A 20,219-nucleotide genomic window follows, 5' to 3' on the forward strand; every position below is an offset into this window, starting at 1 on the left:
AATGTGATGTGTTAAAAGGAATATTTCACCAAGGTAAAACTTTCTTTGTTCAGCTTTCTTTTTTCAGTGCCTCTTACATAAGATAATTTACATAGTTTGAAAGCCAGCCATCAGGTACAGTTTGAGCCCAGCGAGAAGCATCCTCACGGTGATGTTTGTCATTGCTGTGAAAACTGTTCTGATGCAAAAAGAAGAAATGGCTTACAACACTCGAAAGGAGATCGTCTGTCCACGGCAAAGCATTTCACACTAGACTCAGAAATCAGCATCTTGTAGAACAACCATAAAGCAGTGCACGTCATTTCAATTTCTGCCTTACGTGTTCTGATTCTTTTTTTTTTTTTTTGGCTGCATTGGGTCTTAGCTGCGGCACGCGGGATCTTTTGTTGGGGCACACAGGCTTCTCTCTAGTTGTGGCTCAGTAGTTGCAGCACGCAGGCTCAGTTCCCCCGTGGCGTATGGGATCTAGTTCCCTGACCAGGGATCACACCTGCGTCCCCTGCATTGGAAGGTGTCATCTTAACCGCTGGATCACCAGGGACGTCCCCGTGTTCTGATCCTTAGAGCTGTCACATCATTCGCCACGATCACAGGGAAAGATGATTTTCTTTTGAACATGGAAGAGTGGTTTGGAGAGACTTTCTGTGGTAGCATTAAATTTAGGAATTTTTCCCAGGTCTCCTTGGACCAGTGGATTATCCTGCCGTGAACCCCGTCTGTTCCCGAGGGATTTATGCCGAGGTTGTCCACTAACATCCATGGTTTTTCAGTATAGACCCAGAGTGTGTGACCACGTTTCCTCTGCAAACTGGGAGCTGGGCGGGAGTTAACCCCGTCCTTCTCTGGGGCCGAGTGTGTCTCGGTGCGAGTCATCTCCGGTCCACACTGTGGGGGCCTTCAGTGAACCTGTGGCCGGTGGAATCCATACGGTCGTTCTGGAAGGAAGGAGGCGTGCACCCCGCCCTGCTGAGCTGGGTGGTGAGCGCGGGGTGAGGTACGCAGTGTGAGTGCAGGACGCATGGGCGACGCCGTCTCTGTGTGAACCAAGCAGCCCGCAGGACGTGAAGCACACGGGAGCGAATTTAAGGGTTTCCCTGCCTTGAAGGCAGCACCCTGCGCCATGTTTTCACGTCCACTTAAGGCAGGTCAGCGACTTGCATCAGAAAGGCGCCTGACAGGCCTTGTGCCGGTCTTGCGGGCTGCATCAATGCCAGCCCCAGCGAGAAGGAGGGGCTGCCCTCCAGACGGCGAGCGCTTGCTGCACAGCCGGCTGGCGCCACGGAGCCCGTGCCCTGGGCTGCATCCTGCCCGTGAACTGCAATAACCGCGCGTGACACACCCTGAAACGTGCCTGATGAGTCTGTCCATTTCTCTACTTTCATACCTGAGTTGTCTTTTCACTAAAGCTGGATTGAGGAAAAGGCCTCTTGAGGACTCGTGACGCCCAGAAAGCCCCAGCTGCAGACGCCTTGTGGCAGGGACTCCGCGTGTCCCCGCGGGGAGGAGGGGAGAGGCCTGGGTGCCAGCCCTGCGGCGTCTGCACCGAAGGCCCTGCTCCTCGCCCGAGGCTCCTCCCTGGCCCCTTTCCCTTCGTGTTCACCGCCCCGTGCCTCTCATCGAGATTCCCCCCACCCGCCCTCGGGCGTCTCCGCAGCGCTCCTGTCCATCCTCTGAAGGAGGGTGTTGCCAGGACCCTGAGGTCAGGGCTTGGCTGTCGGGGGCCGCTCTCCCTACCCCTGCGGTGTCGGACGGGTTTCTGTGGCCGTGGCCTGTGAGTCTCCGGGGCTGGGATCCCGGAGCCAGACGTGCGGGAGGGGCCCTGGCGTCGGGGCGAGGGGGCCCCCGGGGTGCACGGGCCTCGGCAGGGCCTTCTGGGGCCAGAGCGGCCTTTGGCAAGGTGAGAGCTGGTGGAGGGAAGAGCCGAGAAGCCTCCTGTGTCCTGCGACCCCGCTGGCTGCCCTGCCTCCGCGGTGGGCTGAGGTCAAGGTCACTGTCCCTTGGCTTGCTGGGGAGCCCTTGCCACCTGCCGTGTGGGATCCAGGGGCCGGGCCTCGGAGACTGTAACCAAACAGCAGGGACTTGGTCCCGATGCTGTGACACCCGGAAAGCCACCGCCAGGGCCTGGTCCCGCGTCGCTCTCCCCAAGGGTCATCTGCCCCACCCAGCGCGTTCCAAGGTGTGGTTTGCATCTGCGCTGATGAAGCTGTATGCCGCATGCTGGCTGCAGTGGGGAGCCCAGTTGCCTGGAGGCCTGTGTCTAGAGCAGAGTCCCTCCCAGGCGACGTACCACAGACCAGGTGAGGGGAAGGGGGAGCTATCTGGGGTCTGGGGCCTTGATTTTGGCGGGAGGGAAGTGGCTCGGCCTCTCCCCCACCTCATCCTGCCTCTAGAGGGAAGGTGGCAGGAGTTCCCACCTCCTGGGGGCTGGGAGCACAGGCAGCAGGGTTTGGTCCACGCTACCTGCTCATAAAGAGGTTACTAATCGTGGAAAAGGAATACGTGCTCATCGTAAAAAACACAGGAGAGCGTAAAGAAAATAGGAATCACCTTTATTCCCACGTCCTGTTTACATTCTGACTTCTTCCAGGCTTCCTTCCTCCCCTGCTGGGGCCCTCCTGCCTCCCGCTGTGGATCATCTGGGGGACGTGGGAGGGCCTGGCCCGTCACAGGTGGGGAGGCTGGGGTGCAGCCCACCTGCCTGCAGAGTGAGGAGAGGGGGACCGCAGGGACGGCCCGAGCCTGGGTGGTCGTCCGCACCCGGGGGCACAGCTACGGGAACCAGTCAAGTCCTTTTTCTTTTCCTTTCTTTTCTTCTCTTTCCTTTTTTTGCTTAAGCTAGTCTGAGTTGCACGTCTCCATGCCCAAGTGAGAGCCCTGACAGAGACAACAAATCCAGGTAAGAATTTTCACAGGGTGTCTGGCAACTTAGTAGATTGAACATGTCTTTTTTTTTTTTTTCTTTGTTTCTGATTATAAGCAAATGTATATTTATTAAAGAGAATTTTGAAATTAAGACGAGTACACAAGGAAAATTTGTGTTTAATGTCAGCCACTGTCCAGGGATAATCCCTATCCGCATTTTATTCTGTAATGTATATAATTGATAGTTGTTTCTTGCCATGTCGTTTAAATAGATCTGACTGCTTCACCTCTTATGGCACATTTTGACCATCATTTATTTAAACAGTCCTAACAAGTGCCGTTCCCACTTTTCTTGTCAATATGAATACCAGTGGGACGGACGCCCCGCACCTACGTCTTTGTACCCACACCTGATTATATTTCTAGGGTAGCTTCTCACCAGGGGATCCCTTAGTAAAAGGGTATGAACGATGGACATAAATCCTCCAAGAAAGAGCTAAAATGGTTAAAATGGGTATACCTAGAAAGCAGGTTCACTGGGATGGGCAGAAATGGAGCAGAGGAATGCTGTTTGCTTTATAAGCACTGCATCTTGACTTTTCTCTGTTGACCACGTTCATGTATTATTAAGATAAAAATAAATGTGACCTTGTAAGGATTATTTACTCTCCCCCCAATAAAGCACAGCTATGCACTAAAAAAGGTATAGGATCATTTTTAAAGAATATATATGATTTGCCTTTATGAACAAGTTGCCCTCCTGAAAATTTTTAACCATTTGCCCTCCCACCAACAATGTTTAACAGTTCCTTGCTAAGTTTCACCAAAAACTCAGTTTTGATGAAGAGTTTCACCAGAAACTAGGTATCTTTCATTTCTTTTTTGTGGTAACATACACATAACACTTACCATCTTAACCATTTTTAAGTGTACAGTTCAGTGGTGTTAAGTGCGTTCACGTTGTCGTGCAGCCGTCACCACCACGTGTCCACAGAACCGTTTCATCTTGTGAAACTGAAACTCTGTCCCCATTAAACACTAACCTCCCTATTCTTCCCCTCCCCCAGCCCCTGGCCCCCACCATTCTCCTTTCTGTCTCTATGGATTTGACGACTCTTGGGACCTCATATAAGTGGAATCATGTGGCGTGTGTCTCTTGGGTCGGGCTTATTTCACTCAGCATAACGTCCTCAGGGTTCATCCATGTTGTAGCAGGTGTCAGAATCCCCTTCCTTTCTAAGGCTGAATCAGATTCCTTTCTGCTTCTCCGTTCATCCGTTCATGGGCACTTGGATTGTTTCAACGTTTTAGCTATTGTGAATAATGCTGCTATGGACTTGGGGGTACAATATCTCCTTGAGACCCTGTTTTCAATTCTTTGGGGCATATACCCAGAAGTGGAATTGCTGGGTTGTATGGTAATTCTTGGCTTAATTTTTTGAGGGGCCACGATACCGTTTTCCACAGCAGTGGCACTATTTTACGTTCCCACCAACAGTGCACAAGGGTTCCAGTTTGTCCATATCCTTCTGAACACATCCTTTTTAATGGCTTTTTGGCATTATTCCAATATTTTATTAATTTTTTCTTTTTGGCCACACTGCATGGCTTACAGGATCTTATTTCCCCAAACAGGGATTGACCCCAGGGCCCCTGCAGTGGGAGCGCAGAATCCTAACCACTGGACCACCAGGGAAGTCCCTCCAATATTTTAAAGTATTAATGTTTCTACCAATTCCCTATTGTTGGACATTTACGTTGTTTCATCTTCTTGATACTATTAATATTGCTTCAATTACCATCTTTGTAGCTCCATCTTCGAATGCTCGTCTAATAACGTCCAGAGTGACGGTCCATAGGTATATATGCTAAGTCAAATGGTTCAGGTACTTAAATCTTCTCGTATCATCTCATTTATTTATTTATTTTTTGGCCACACCACGCAACATGTGAGACGTTAGTTTCCTCCACCAGGGATCGAACCTTTCCCCCTGCGTTGGGAGCCCGGAGTCTTAACCACCGGACCGCCAGGGAAGTCCCCTTTACTCTGCTGACGGATCCACATCTTTTGACGTTGCCAAATTACTCTTCAGAAGAATGACAAGACTGTATTATAACTAGCAGTTCTTGCAAGGCCTTGCTTCCTGTGTCCTTATCAATCCTGGTTAGCACTCTCTTTACTCACCTTTTCTCCGGTTCTTGCTGAATCTTACTGAATCAACTTACGCTGTTTTCATAAGTTGCTAACTCAAAGTTTCCCGCCTTACCCTGGAGCATCTGAGCCAGGACTACAGAGCCTGTGATGAAATGCCACCCAGGGTCAGACATTTCCCCTCCTGCTCTGTGCTTCGTCATCCATGAAGCGAGGCATGTGGAGTGAGAGTGTTCCCTTTGTCTCATTCCTTGAAGTCAAACTTTCCCCCTCTTATGCCCTTTGAATTCAGCGCTGAGATCTCAGAGGACCTCTGCTTGGGTAGGTCCTGGCCTCTTTCTCTTCTGCTTCATTGTGTTATTCCTCTTAACTGCTCACAGCTGAGTGTGAGTGAAATTCTTTAAACACTGCTTTATCACTGGGGCTGAATTCTTACTGTTTTCCATCACATTTCTTTCCCTTCTCAACTGGAAGATGAGCCCAGCAAAGGGCCTGCATTGTGTGGCAGGGAGGTGGGGGGTGGGGTGGGCTGTGCTTCTGCTTTTTGTATTTCGTGTCTCTTACTTTGAGGGCCAGGCAGCATTCAAGTTGTGGTTTTAAATAGGAAGGAGCACTTCCAGTCTTGATTTTCTAATAAGGAAACAACTGGGCTTTAGAGTGGAGGAATGTCATACCCCATGTAGACCTCATTTTAATTAATATAGCAGTCAGTGCTGGCCAGGCATCTCCTTCAAGAAGTCCTCTTGGGACCTCCCTGGTGGTCCAGTGGTTAAGACTCCATGCTCCCAATGCAGGGGGCCCAGGTTTGATATCTAGTCAGGGAACTAGATCCCACATGCATGCCGCAACTAAAGATCCTGCATGGGGCTTCCCTGGTGGCGCAGTGGTTGAGAGTCGGCCTGCCGGTGCAGGGGACGCGGGTTCGTGCACCGGTCCGGGAAGATCCCACATGCCGCGGAGCGGCTGGGCCCGTGAGCCATGGCCGATGAGCCTGCGCGTCCGGAGCCTGTGCTCCGCAACGGGAGAGGCCACAACAGTGAGAGGCCCGCGTACCGCAAAAAAAAAAAAAAAAAAGATCCTGCATGCCGCAATGAAGATCCCGTGTGCTGCAACCAAGACCCGGCACAGCCGAATAAATAAATGAAAACAAAAACACGTCAATCTCAATGCTTTAAAAAATATATATAAAAGAAGTCTCCTGACCCTCATTCCCAGGCCAGGTGAAGGGCCCCTCCCTGGGCTGGAGCTTATACAGGGGATCAGTTGTAGCCTTCATGTTGTTCATATTCTAGTTACCAATAACTAAGGGTGATGTCTTTGTTTGGGCTGTTATATCAGAATACCATGGACTTGGTGGCTTATAAATGACAAAAATTTCTCACATTTCTAGAGGCTGGAAGTCTGAGATCAGGGTACCAGCAAGGGTGGTTTCTGCTGAGAACCCTCTTCCGGGTTGTAGACTGCCAACTTTTTGTTATACCCTTACATGGCAGAGAGCAGAGAGGGGAAGCAAGCTCTCCCATGAATCTTACAAGGGCACTAATCCATTCATGGGGGCTCTACCATCATGACCTCATCTAATTATCTGAGTAATGGACAAATAACATGATGATTGAAAATGAAAGTAGAGTGAACCATAGAAAGATATTGAAGAAAATCTTCATCTTATTACTGGAGACTAAATTACCAGGTTCCCAAGAGATAGAACTTACGACATTTTGGTCACAGTACAGTACAAAGTACAGTAATAGAGGCGGCAAAGAGGGGAGGAATGGAAGCAGTCAAGAGAACAGAAAATAGTAAATAAGAACAAAAAGGATCAGAGAGAAAATGAGAGCTACTCTGATTTTACATTCTCTGTGGGATACATTTTAAAGACGTAGAGAAACCTGTAGACGTTTGAATCGGACGCACAGCAACGTGAATGTGAATGCACTTACTGCCACCGAACCGTACACTTAAAGACGGTTAAAACGATCAACGTAGGGACTTCCCGGGTGGTCCAGTGGGTAAGACTCCGCACTCCCAGCGTAGGGGGCCCAGGTTCGATCCCTGGTCAGGGAACCAGATCCCGCGTGCTGCTACTAAGCGCCCGCATGCCGCAACTAAAAAGATCCCACAAGCCACAATGAAGATATCGCATGCGGCAATGAAGATCCTGCGTGCTGCAACTAAGACCCAGCACAGCCAAATAAATATTTTTTTAAAAATGGTCAACTTTATGTACTGTATATTTACCATAATAAAAAAGAATGAAAAAAGTTGAATTGAGTTTAAACTCATTATTTCCCAGCTCTGTGCTCTGAAAGACCTAGAAGCCATGACACCCCGGTAGCAGGGAGCCCACCTGCTGCCTGGATCTTGGTTTCTAAATACCATTCTCCAGTAAAAGGAGTCAGGGCTCCTCGAAGAAATGGCTGGGTCCACGTCTGAGGAGGCAAAGATGAGCCTGGAAAATCTTGTGATATAAAATAAGAAAGCGCTTTAAAAATAATGGGCATGTCAAAAGGACACAGAAGTCACCTTGAAGTGGCTTCCAACGAATTTGGGACAATTCGAGCATTAATAAAAGAATAATGATGAAATTGATAATGATATATATTTTTTTAAGTGTCTATAGTAAGATTCAAAGAAGTAAAGGAATAGATGTGTATGGGGAGGAAAATGCTTCCTCGTGAAAGAGTGCCGGGCGGTTAGGGCAGAAGGAATGAGGGGTTAGGACACTCACCAATCTGCAACTCCCAGCGTGAGTCAGTCCAGCAGCATCAAGAGTGCCAGACCCACTGGTGGAAGGCCTTTGGGGAATAGGGTATTCTCACAGGTCCAGAGAACTATCCCAAGTGACTTAGTAATTACAAAGAGAAGAGGTACTTTCATATTGGAGAGATCTGGCAGTCACCCCCTTGACTGAGTGACCAAACTTAGCCCCACAGACCAAGGGCAGCCTGACACCAGGACAGGCCCACCTGTGAAGCTTTCTTCCTAAAGGGTTTGATGGAATCTAGTCAGACCCCCAGACCAGAGCTGTCCAATAAAATATGTAAGTCACACATGTGAATTTTTTAAAGTAAAAAGAAACGGCTTTGAGTAATTTTTAAAATTTAACCCGCTATATCCAAATATCATTTCTATATGTAATCAGTATAAACATAATAAGACATTTTACATTCTTTATTCTGTACTAAGTATTTGAGATCTGGCGTGAATTTGAAATTTTTTTTTTTTTTTTTTTTTTTTTTGCGGTACGCGGGCCTCTCACTGTTGTGGCCTCTCCCGTTGCGGAGCACAGGCTCCAGACGCGCAGGCTCAGCGGCCATGGCTCACGGGCCCAGCCGCTCTGCGGCATGTGGGATCTTCCCGGACCGGGGCACGAACCCGTGTCCCCTGCATCGGCAGGCCGACTCTCAACCACTGCGCCACCAGGGAAGCCCCGAATTTGAAATTTGACAGCACAGCTCAATTCAGACTTACTATATTCCAAGCGCTCAATAGCCAAATGTGGCTAGTGGCTAAAGCATCAGGCCACGCAGCTCCACACCCACCTTCCAGGTTACAGGGACATAGGAGCAGGTTAAGTCACAGCATGAGGAGGCAATCAAATCACAGTGAGGGTGTTCTGCAAGAAACTGGCCTGGAGTCTTTAGAAAGTCAATGTCCTTTAAAAAACACACCACCACCCCACCACCACAGGGGAACTATACATAAAAAGATACAAACAACCAAGTGCAGCGCAGGAAACTTGATTAGATCCTTGTTTTAAAAGAAGCTTAAAAAAGACATTTGGGGCCATGTGGATATTTGACTCAGGCCTGGATTTTATTTCATTCCATTCCATTTCATTTATTTATTTTTTTGCGGTTCGCGGGCCTCTCACTGTTGTGGCCTCTCCCGTTGCGCAGCACAGGCTCCAGACGCGCAGGCTCAGCGGCCATGGCTCACGGGCCCAGCCGCTCTGCGGCATGTGGGATCTTCCCGGACCGGGGCACGAACCCGCGTCCCCTGCATCGGCAGGTGGACTCTCAACCACTGCGCCACCAGGGAAGCCCCATTTTATTTTATTTTATTTATTGGCCGTGCCGTGCAGCAGGCAGGATCCCAGTCCCCCGACCAGGGATCTAACCCGTGACCCCTGAAGTGGAAGCGTGGAGTCCTAACCACTGGACTGTCAGGGAAGTCCCAGGCCTGGATTTTAGGTGATATTAGGTAATTAGGGGAAGGTGGTATCATGGCTCCTACTTTTGGAAACATCTGCTGAAGTATTGAGGGCTGGAGTGTGACAATGTCTTCAACCTACTCTCAAATGATGGAGGAGGGTGTCTACATGCAGAGAAAGCAAATATGGCATGATATTAATAGTTGTTGAGTTTAGAAGGTGTACTGGGTGGTCCCTGGACTATGTTTTGTTTAATTTTTTATACATCAGGTTCTTATTAGTTATCTATTTTATACATATTAGTGTGTGGGCTATGTTTTTAACGTTTTGTGTGTATAGGAGAGAAATAAAAAGCGCCCCCAGTCTGTCGTGTGGAGGACGGAGTTGAGGCAGCAGGAGTGGACGTAGGGAGCTAGTTAGGACTGACAGTGGCCTAGGCCAGCTGGACACGTGGAGCCCGAGGAAGTGGACAGATTTGTGCTACACTTTGGATGTAGAAGCAGCAATTTATTACAGCGCAGCCTCATCCACCGGACTGTAAGCTCCCTAGGGACAGGGGTTTGTTATTTATATCATATCCCCAGCACCTGACACGTAGTAAGGACCCACAAATGGTTGTTGAAGTCAACTGAACTGCTAACCAGTATTTAACGTAAAAACTAAAGGATAGAAGTTATCCAAAAGGGAAAGTGCTTTATTTTTATTGTATCGATAGTTTACTCCCCACCCACATGTCTAGGGTGTAAACCTTGTTTCTGTCTAAAAAGTAACGAGGCCACTGGCAATGGAACTGAAACCATGTTGACAACAACAAATCAAACAAACAAAAACCGAGGAGCCCCAGAGAAACTTTTACAGGTGATGGTGTGTCTGTTGCCTTGCCTGTGGTGATGGTTTCACGGGTGTTTGCACAGGTCCAAACTCATCAAATTGTGTACATTAAACGTGCTTTTTTTTTTAAAACATCTTTATTGGGGTATAATTGCTTTACAATGGTGTGTTAGTTTCTGCTTTATAACAAAGTGCATCAGTTATACATACGTTCCCATATCTCTTCCCTCTTGCGTCTCCCTCTCTCCCACCCTCCCTATCCCACCCCTCCAGGCGGTCACAAAGCACCGAGCCGACATCCCTGTGCCATGCGGCTGCTTCCCACTAGCTGTCTACCTTACGTTTGTTAGTGTATATATGTCCATGCCTCTCTCTTGCCCTGTCACAGCTCACCCTTCCCCCTCCCCATATCCTCAAGTCCGTTCTCCAGTAGGTCTGTGTCTTTATTCCTGTCTTACCCCTAGGTTCTTCATGACATTTTTTCCCTTAAATTCTATATATATGTGTTAGCATACGGTATTTGTCTTTTTCTTTCTGACTTACTTCACTCTGTATGACAGACTCTAGGTCTATCCACCTCATTACAAATAGCTCAATTTCGTTTCTTTTTATGGCTGAGTAATATTCCATTGTATATATGTGCCACATCTTCTTTATCCATTCATCCGATGATGGGCACTTAGGTTGTTTCCATCTCTGGGCTATTGTAAATAGAGCTGCAATGAACATTTTGGTACATGACTCTTTTTGAATTTTGGTTTTCTCAGGGTATATGCCCAGTAGTGGGATTGCTGGGTCATATGGTAACTCTATTTTTAGTTTTTTAAGGAACCTCCATACTGTTCTCCATAGTGGCTATATCAATTTACATTCCCACCAACAGTGCAAGAGGGTTCCCTTTTCTCCACACCCTCTCCAGCATTTGTTGTTTGTACATTTTCTGATGATGCCCATTCTAACTGGTGTGAGGTGATACTTCATTGTAGTTTTGATTTGCATTTTCTAATAATTAGTGATGTTGAGTAGCTTTTCATGTGCTTCTTGGCCATCTGTATGTCTTCTTTGGAGAAATGTCTACTTAGGTCTTCTGCCCGTTTTTGGATTGGGTTGTTTCTTTTTTTTTTAATATTGAGCTGCATGAGCTGTTTATATATTTTGGAGATTAATCCTTTGTCCGTTGATTCGTTTGCAAATATTTTCTCCCATTCTGAGGGTTGTCTTTTCATCTGGTTTATGGTTTCCTTTGCTTTGCAAAAGCTTTGAAGTTTCATTAGGTCCCATTTGTTTATTTTTGTTTTTATTTCCATTACTCTAGGAGGTGGATCAGAAAAGATCTTGCTGTGATTTATGTCAAAGAGTGTTCTTCCTATGTTTTCCTCTAAGAGTTTTTATAGTGTCCGGTCTTACATTTATGTCTGTAATCCATTTTGAGTTTATTTTTGTGTATGGTGTTAGGGAGTGTTCTCATTTCATTCTTTTACATGTAGCTGTCCAGTTTTCCCAGCACCACTTACTGAAGAGACTGTCTTTTCTCCATTGTATATCCTTGCCTCCTTTGTCAAGGATTAGTTGACCATAGGTGCGTGGGTTTATCTCTGGGCTTTCTATCTTGTTCCATTGATCTATGTTTCTTTTTTTGTGCCAATACCATATTGTCTTGATTACTGTAGCTTTGTAGTGTAGTCTGAAGTCAGGGAGTCTGATTCCTACAGCTCCGTTTTTTTCCCTCAAGACTGCTTTGGCTATTAGGGGTCTTTTGTGTCTCCATACAAATTTTAAGATTTTTTGTTCTAGTTCTGTAAAAAATGCCATTGGTAATTTGATAGGGATTGCATTGAATCTGTAGATTGCTTTGGGTAGTATAGTCATTTTCACAATATTTATTCTTCCAATCCAAGAACATGGTATATCTCTCCATCTGTTGGTATCATCTTTAATTTCTTTCATCAGTGTCTTATAGTTTTCTGCATACAGGTCTTTTGTCTCCCTAGGTAGGTTTATTCCTAGGTATTTTATTCTTTTTGTTGCAATGGTAAGTGGGAGTGTTTCCTTAATTTCTCTTTCAGATTTTTCATCATTAGTGTATAGGAATGCAAGAGATTTCTGTGCATTAATTTTGTATCCTGCAACTTTACCACATTCATTGATTAGCTCTAGTAGTTTTCTGGTGGCATCTTTAGGATTCTCTGTGTAGAGTATCATGTCATCTGCAAACAGTGACAGATTTATTTCTTCTTTTCCCATTTGTATTCCTTTCATTTCTTTTTCTCCTCTGATTGCTGTGGCTAGGACTTCCAAAACTATGTTGAATAATAGTGGTGAGAGTGGACATCCTTGTCTTGTTCCTGATCTTAGAGGAAATGCTTTCAGTGTTTCACCATTGAGAATGATGTTTGCTGTGGGTTTGTCGTATATGGCTTTTATTATGTTGAGGTAGGTTCCCTCTATGCCCACTTTCTAGGGAGTTTTTTTTTTTATATCATAAATGGGTGTTGAATTTTGTCAAAAACTTTTTCTGCCTCTATTGAGATGATCATACAGTTTTTATTCTTCAGTTTGTTAATATGGTGTATCACATTGATTTATTTGCGTATACTGAAGAATCCTTGCATCCCTAGGATAAATCCCACTTGATCATGGTGTATGATACTTTTAATGTGCTGTTGGATTCTGTTTGCTAGTATTTTGTTGAGGATTTTTACATCTATATTCATCAGTGATATTGGTCTGTAATTTTCTTTTTTTGTAGTATCTTTGTCTGGTTTTGGTATCAGCATGATGGTGGTCTCATAGAATGAGTTTGGGAGTGTTCCTTCCTCTGCAATTTTTTGGAAGAGTTTGAGAAGGATGGGTGTTAGCTCTTCCCTAAATGTTTGATAGAATTCACCTGTGAAGCCATCTGGTCCTGGACTTTTGTTTGTTGGAAGATTTTTCATCACAGTTTCAATTTCATTACTTGTGATTGGTCTGTTCATATTTTCTATTTCTTCTTGGTTCAGTCTTGGAAGGTTATACCTTTCTAAGAATTTGTCCATTTCTTCCAGATTGTCCATTTTATTGGCATAGGGTCGCTTGTAGTAGTCTCTTAGGATGCTTTGTATTTCTGCAGTGTCTGTTGTAACTTCTCCTTTTTCATTTCTAATTTTATTGATTTGAGTCCTCTCCCTCTTTTTCTTGATGAGTCTGGCTAATGATTTATCAATTTTGTTTATCTTCTCAAAGAACCAGCTTTTAGTTTTGTTGATCTTTGCTAATGTTTTCTTTGTTTCTATTTCATTTATTTCTGCTCTGATCCTTATGATTTCTTTCCTTCTGCTAACTTTGGGTTTTGTTTATTCTTCTTTCTCCAGTTCCTTTAGGTGTAAGATTAGGTTGTTTATTTGAGATTTCTCTTGTTTCTTGAGGTAGGCTTGTATTGCTATAAACTTCCCTCTTAGAACTGCTTTTGCTGCATCCCATAGGTTTTGGATCATCGTGTTTTCATTGTCATTTATCTCTAGGTATTTTTTGATTTCCTCTTTGATTTCTTCAGTGATCTCTTGGTTATTTAGTAACGTATTGTTTAGCCTCCATGTGTTTGTGTTTTTTACGTTTTTTTCCCTGTAATTCATTTCTAATCTCATAGTGTTGTGGCCAGAAAAGATGCTTAATATAATTTCAATTTCCTTAAACTTACTGAGGCTTGATTTGTGACCCAAGATGTGATCTATCCTGGAGAATGTTCCGTGCGCACTTGAGAAGAAAGTGTAATCTGCTGTTTTTGGATGGAATGTCCTATAAATATGAATTAAATCTATCAGGTCTGTTATGTCATTTAAAGCTTCTGTTTCCTTATTTATTTTCATTTTGGATGATCTGTCCCTTGGTGTAAGTGAGGTATTAAAGTCCCCCACTATTATTGTGTTATGTTGATTTCGTCTTTTATAGCTGTTAGCAGTTGCCTTATGTATTGAGGTGCTCCTATGTTGGGTGCATATATATTTATAATCGTTATATCTTCTTCTTGGATTGATCCCTTGATCACTACGTAGTGTCCTTCCTTGTCTCTCGTAACATTGTTTATTTTAATGTCTATTTTATCTGATACAAGTATTGCTACTCAAGCTTTCTTTTGATTTCCATTTGCCTGGAATATCTTTTTGCATCCCCTCACTTTCAGGGGAAAAGATATGTGTCCCTAGGTCTGAAGTGGGTCTCTTGTGTACAGCATATATATGGGTCTTGTTTTTGTATCCATTCAGCAAGCCTGTGTCTTTTGGTTGGAGCATTTAATCCATTCACCTTTAAGGTAATTATCAATATGTATGTTCCTATGACCATTTTCTTAATTGTTTTGGGTTTGTTTTTGTAGGTCCTTTTCTTCTCTTGTGTTTCCCAGTTAGAGAAGTTCCTTTAGCATTTGTTGTAGAGCTGGTTTGGTGGTGCTGAATTCTCTTAGCTTTTGCTTGTCTGTAAAGCTTTTGATTTCTCCTTCGAATCTGAATGAGATCCTTGCCGGGTAGAGTAATCTTGGTTGTAGGTTCTTCCCTTTCATCACTTTAAATATGTCATGCCCCTCCCTTCTGGCTTGTAGAGTTTCTGCTGAGAAATCAGCTGTTAACCTTATGGGAGTTCCCTTGTATGTTATTTGTCGGTTTTCCCTTGCTGCTTTCAATACTTTTTCTTTGTCTTTAATTTTTGCCAATTTGATTACTATGTGTCTCAGTGTGTTTCTCCTTGGGTTTATCCTGTATGGGACTCGCTGCGCTTCCTGGACTTGGGTGGCTATTTCCTTTCCCATGTTAGGGAAGTTTTCAACTATAATCTCTTCAAATATATTCTCGGGTCCTTTCTCTCTCTCTTCTCCTTCTGGGACCCCTATAATGTGAATGTTGTTGTGTTTAGTGTTGTCCCAGAGGTCTCTTAGGCGGTCTTCATTTCTTTTCATTCTTTTTTCTTTATTCTGTTCCACAGCAGTGAATTCCACCATTCCGTCTTGGAGGTCACTGATCCGTTCTTCTGCCTCAGTTATTCTGCTATTGATTCCTTCTAGTGTAGTTTTCATTTCAGTTATTGTATTGTTCATCTCTGTTTGTTTGTTCTTTAATTCTTCTAGGTCTTTGTTAAACATTTCTTGCATCTTCTCGATCTTTGCCTCCATTCTTTTTCCAAGGTCCTGGATCATCTTCACTATAATTATTCTGAATTCTTTTTCTGGAAGGTTGCCTATCTCCACTTCATTTAGGTGTTTTTCTGGGGTTTTATCTTGTTCCTTCATGTGGTTCATAGCCCTCTTCCTTTTCATCTTGTCTATCTTTCTGTGAATGTGGTTTTTGTTCCACAGGCTGAAGGACTGTAGTTCTTCTTGCTTCTGCTGTCTGCCCTCTGGTCCAATTCTTTTTATTAGTCTTTTCAAAGAACCACCTCTTGGCTGGTTATACTTCTCTGCCTTAATAGTTCTCTGATGCTTTCAAGTAGCTGATTTTTAAAATTTTGTCCCCTAGTTTCCTTGTCCTTAGTGGGAGTAGGGTTTGTCTCAAATTGCCTAGTTCACCTCCCAGTGTTGGAAGGTCTCCTGCAGAGGCAGGGCGTGGCTGTGGCTCATCGTGGGTACAAGGACACTGGCAGCAGAAGCTCCGGGAAGCACTCTTTGGCGTGAGCCCTCCCAGAGTCTGCCATTAGCCCCACCATATATAAATGGTCTTAACTCACCAATTAAAGGGAGATTTTCAGATTGGGTCACAAGGCAAAACCCAACTCTGTGCTGTATCTGAGACACACCTAAAACAAAGTGAGTGAGAAAGGTTACAATTCAACCATTGACAATGTATATCAGGAAAATGCAAACAAAAATAAAAGCAGCAGTCACAACCTTAGTATCAGACAAGATAGAATCCGGGCCACAAAACGTTAAGCCAAGCAGAAGGGGCATTTTGTAATCGAAGGTACAATTCTCAAACAAGATGAAATGGTCAGAAATAACTTCACCAACAGCCATAGCTTTCCCAAAGCAGAGCTGAGAGGTTTGACCCAGCTGTCAGTCCCAGACAGATCAGACCGAAAGAGCATGGTAAGGTGCATTTTATGAACATGTGTGTATGTGGATGGATGGATGGATAGCTAGATAATGTATTGATGTAACATATAGGTAATACATTCTATATTGATACTAAAAAATGCACTTTCTTTCCAATGCCCATGGAACATTCATGAAAAGGGACCGTATATTGTGGCACAAAGAAAGTCTTCATAGGGACTTCCCTGGTGGTCCAGGGGTTAAGACTCTGTGCTCCCAATGCAGGGGGCCCAGGTTCGATCCCTGGTTGGGAACTAGATCCCGCATGCATGCCGCAACTAAAGATCCTGTGTGCTGTAACGAACATTTCACACACGTCAACGAAGATCCTGTATGCCTCAACTAAAACCTGGCACAGCCAAATAAATAAATAAATAAATATCTTAAAATATATTCTCATAAAAAAGGGGGAAACAATATCCTAACAAAAAATTTAAAAAGATTTAAATATAGTCGAGTATGTGATTACAAATGCAGTAAACTTACAAATTAATAACAAAATCAGAAAGCAAACAGGCCTTGGCACCTGGAAATTTAATAGCCTCTATTAAAGTTCTGTTGGGCCAAAGAGGACATATAATGCAAAACTGCAGAACAACAGGACTTATATATCTGATGCATGGGATACAACTAAAATATAGTGCTCATGGAGAAAATGTATAGCTTTTAATTATATCAACAAAAATAAGTGCCTGGAAATAAATGAATTTGGCCTCTAACTCATAAGGATTGAAAAATACATTTAGGAAAAGCAGAAGGAGGAAAGTAAAAGGGAAAAAACAAACTAATGGCTAGGGCTTCCCTGGTTGCGCAGTGGTTAAGAATCTGCCTGCCAATGCAGGAGACAGGGGTTCCAGCCCTGGTCCGGGAAGATCCCACATGCCGCAGAGCAACTAAGCCCGTGCACCACAACTACTGAGCCTGCACTCTAGAGCCCATGAGCCACAACTACTGAACCTGCACTCTAGAGCCTATGAGCCACAACTACTGAGCCTGCACTCTAGAGACTGCGAGCCACAACTGCTGAAGCCTGAGCACCTAGAGCCTGTGCTCCGCAACAAGAGAAGCCACTGCAATGAGAAGCCCGCTCGCCGCAACTAGAGAAAACCGGTGTGCAGCAACGAAAACCCAATGCAGCCAAAAATAAATAAACTAATTAATTAATTAAAAAGTTCACGCTGACTTTTTTTTTTGTGGCTATGTTGGGTCTTTGTTGCTGCACGCGGGCTATCTCTAGTTGCGGGGAGCGCGGGCTACTCTTGGTTGCGGTGTGCAGGCTTCTCATTGCAGTGGCTTCTCTTGTTGTGAAGCATGGGCTCTAGGCACGTGGGCTTCAGTAGTTGTGGCACATGGGCTCAGGAGTTGTGGCTCATGGGCTCTAGAGGGCAGGCTCAGTAGTTGTGGCGCACGGGCTTAGTAGCTCCGCGGCATGTGGGATCTTCCCGGACCAGGGCTCGAACCCGTGTCCCCTGCATTGGAAGGTGGATTGTTAACCACTGCGCCACCAGGAAAGCCCCACACTGACCTTTAAAAAACAAGTCTATACCAACTTCTTTTATGAATATTAATGCAAAAGCCCTTAAAATATTAGCAAACAGTATCCAGCAACACATTAAAATTACTACATCAAGGGACTTCCCTGGTGGTCCAGTGGTTAAGACTCTGCACTTCCACTGCGGGGGGCATGAGTTCGATCCCTGGTCGGGGAACTAAGATCCCACATGCCACACAGTGCAGCCAAAACAAACAAACAAAAGTACTACATCAAAATAGTGGGTTTGTTTTAATAATGCATGGATGGTTCAATATCAGGAAATCCAGTAACATAATACATCATGTTAATAGATCCAAAGCAAAAATAAAAGATCATTTTCATAAAGGCATTTGACCAACTTCAACCCACCTTTTTACACAGTCCATAAAATACATTTGACCCTTGAAGAACACAGGGTTTGGGGTGCTGACCCCCGCACAGTTGAAAATTCACATATAATTTTATAGTCGGCCCGCTGTATCCATGGTTCCACATCCGAGGAGTCAACCAACCGCGTATTCTGTAGTACTGTGGTATTTACTGAAAAAAAGCCTCATATAAGTGGAGTTGTGCACCTCAAACCCATGTTGTTCAAGGGTAAACTGTAGATCAATCAATGCTTCTTTATCATAATAAAATATATTGACCATCCAGAGGCAGCATCTTACCTGATGAGGGTTTACTCTGGAGGCATTCATGTTAAAATCAGGAATAAGAGAAGGATGACCACTCTCAATAGCATCCTATTTAATATTTATAGGAGGAACTTCCATGTACAGCAAGGACGGACTAGAGAATACGGATCTACCCTCCTGATGAAAATAGCTAATAAAGCTCGGCAAATATCTACGTCAAGAGAGTCAGCAACTTTCAGGGCTGAAAGCCAGGAGAGGGTGGCACCTAGAGAGATGAGCCGAACGCTAGGGCTCCTCCTGCTTTGGGGGGGTTGGAGTCCTGAAACACCCGAAAGGCTGAGCTAAGCTCAAGGCTAGGAGAGCAAAAACCAAATCCAGGGCAGGCCAAGACTGGGGGCCCGGCCAGTTCACACTCCACTTCCGGGTCCAGCCCACCCAAGAATAAGGGTGACCTGGAAGAAAACCAGCTCTCTAAAACGGGTGGCCTGGACTTCCCTGGTGGTCCAGTGGTTAAGACTCTGCACTCCCAATGCAGGGGTTGCAGGTTCAATCCCTGGTCAAGGAACTAAGATCCCACATGCTGCACGTGCAGCAAAAAAAAAAAATAAAAAATAAAAAATAAAATGGGTGGCTCAGAGGACTCCGAAACTGGAATTTGGATTAACATGACCTAGAACTTCTAGTGTCCCAAGGAGAGTAGCATTGCAAACAAAAATCTTGCCTGGAGGAAGAAAATACCCTAAGCTGTAAATCTCTTCTATAATAATTTTCAGATACAATGTCCAGTATATAATCAAAGATAACCAGGCACATGAGATGAGGCAAATGAATGAAAATTAGCCAAAACTTCAGACATGAAAAACATTCCCTTGGGACTTCCCTGGTGGTCCAGTGGTTAAGACTCTGCACTTCCACTGCATGGGGCACGGGTTCGATCCCTGGTCAGGGAACTAAAATCCCCCATGCTGTGCGACACAGCCAAAAAACAAACAAGACAAAAAAATTTCCTTAGAGGCTCTAGATAATGGAAATATGTGAGACACAGACTCTTAAACACTGTGCTCACTATGTTCAAGGAGAAAAGTTGCTTAGCTTGACAATTTTGACAGGAAGCTAGAAACTATTTATAAAAAGTGACATAGCATACTTTAGAAAGAGATATAAATTCCAGTCCTGAAAACTACAAAATTCCAGAACTGAATGGTTAACATTAAGGGTTCAGCAGTAGAATGGAAACAGCTAAAAAGAGAACTAGTAAAATAAATCAGATGAAACTATCCAGAATAAAGCAATGAGAGGAAAAAAAAAGAAAATAGAAGATAGGTTGTGGTGAGAACACCAGGAAGAGAGAAGAGAAACGGGCAATATTTTGAGATAATGACCGAGCAGTTTCCAAAACTTGGAAGCCATTAGTCCACACGTTCAGTAGCCAACTATTTCCAAGTAGATTAAATGAAAAGAAATTCTACTGTTAAACCAAGCCAGGGTAATAACAAACACCATAAACAACACATGGTGCAGCCGTAAACTGGAGCCAGTGGGGGAACTTGGAGGCCAAAGGTCATCAGAAGAAGCACCTGTCAAGAGGGAGGAGATGTGGGGATATATGTGTATGTATAGCTGATTCACTTTGTTATACAGCAGAAACGCACCATTGTAAAGCAATAATACTCCAATAAAGATGTTAAAAAAAAAAAAAAAAAAAAGCACCTGTCTCCCGAGCTCTTTGCATCCCACGGAGAGTTGTGTTAGCCCCGGGCCCGGATGGCCACAGTATAGGTAGTGCCCCAGGAGAGGGACCTTGCTCCCTGTCATTCTGTGTATTTATAGGGGAATTGGAAGGGGACGGGGAGTCCCTGGCCAATCCTGCAGCCATGGCAGATTTCAGGCTGTGGGGGAATGGCTCTGCTGGTGAAAAGACCATCCGGATCCCGGACATCTTTCACCAGGGGAACGTGTGCTTCCAAGACTTTCAGAACTGGTCTTGGCCGGTCTTT

At 44.6% G+C, this 20,219-nt stretch overlaps 1 protein-coding gene across 6 annotated transcripts in view; it reads left to right on the forward strand.

The window, feature by feature from the left end:
* Window positions 1–19,918, forward strand: part of GRK4 (G protein-coupled receptor kinase 4) — a 58,520-nt gene extending 38,602 nt beyond the window's left edge. For 4 of the 6 annotated variants that reach the window (XR_012331828.1, XR_012331827.1, XR_012331831.1 and 1 more), the window contains one exon: window positions 54–3,019. Coding sequence is in view for 3 of the 6 variants with exons in the window: in XM_073804782.1 (XP_073660883.1) it covers window positions 54–86 (33 nt within the window). In the remaining 3 variants the exon portion in view is untranslated. Of the gene's footprint in view, window positions 1–33; window positions 3,020–18,347 lie in introns of those variants that run through there. The other 2 variants (XM_073804783.1, XM_073804781.1) reach the window with 2 other exon arrangements.
* The last annotated feature ends 301 nt before the right edge of the window (window positions 19,919–20,219 follow it).

Source organism: Tursiops truncatus, chromosome 5, assembly GCF_011762595.2.
Source record: "Tursiops truncatus isolate mTurTru1 chromosome 5, mTurTru1.mat.Y, whole genome shotgun sequence".
NCBI classification, from domain to species: Eukaryota; Metazoa; Chordata; class Mammalia; order Artiodactyla; family Delphinidae; genus Tursiops; species Tursiops truncatus.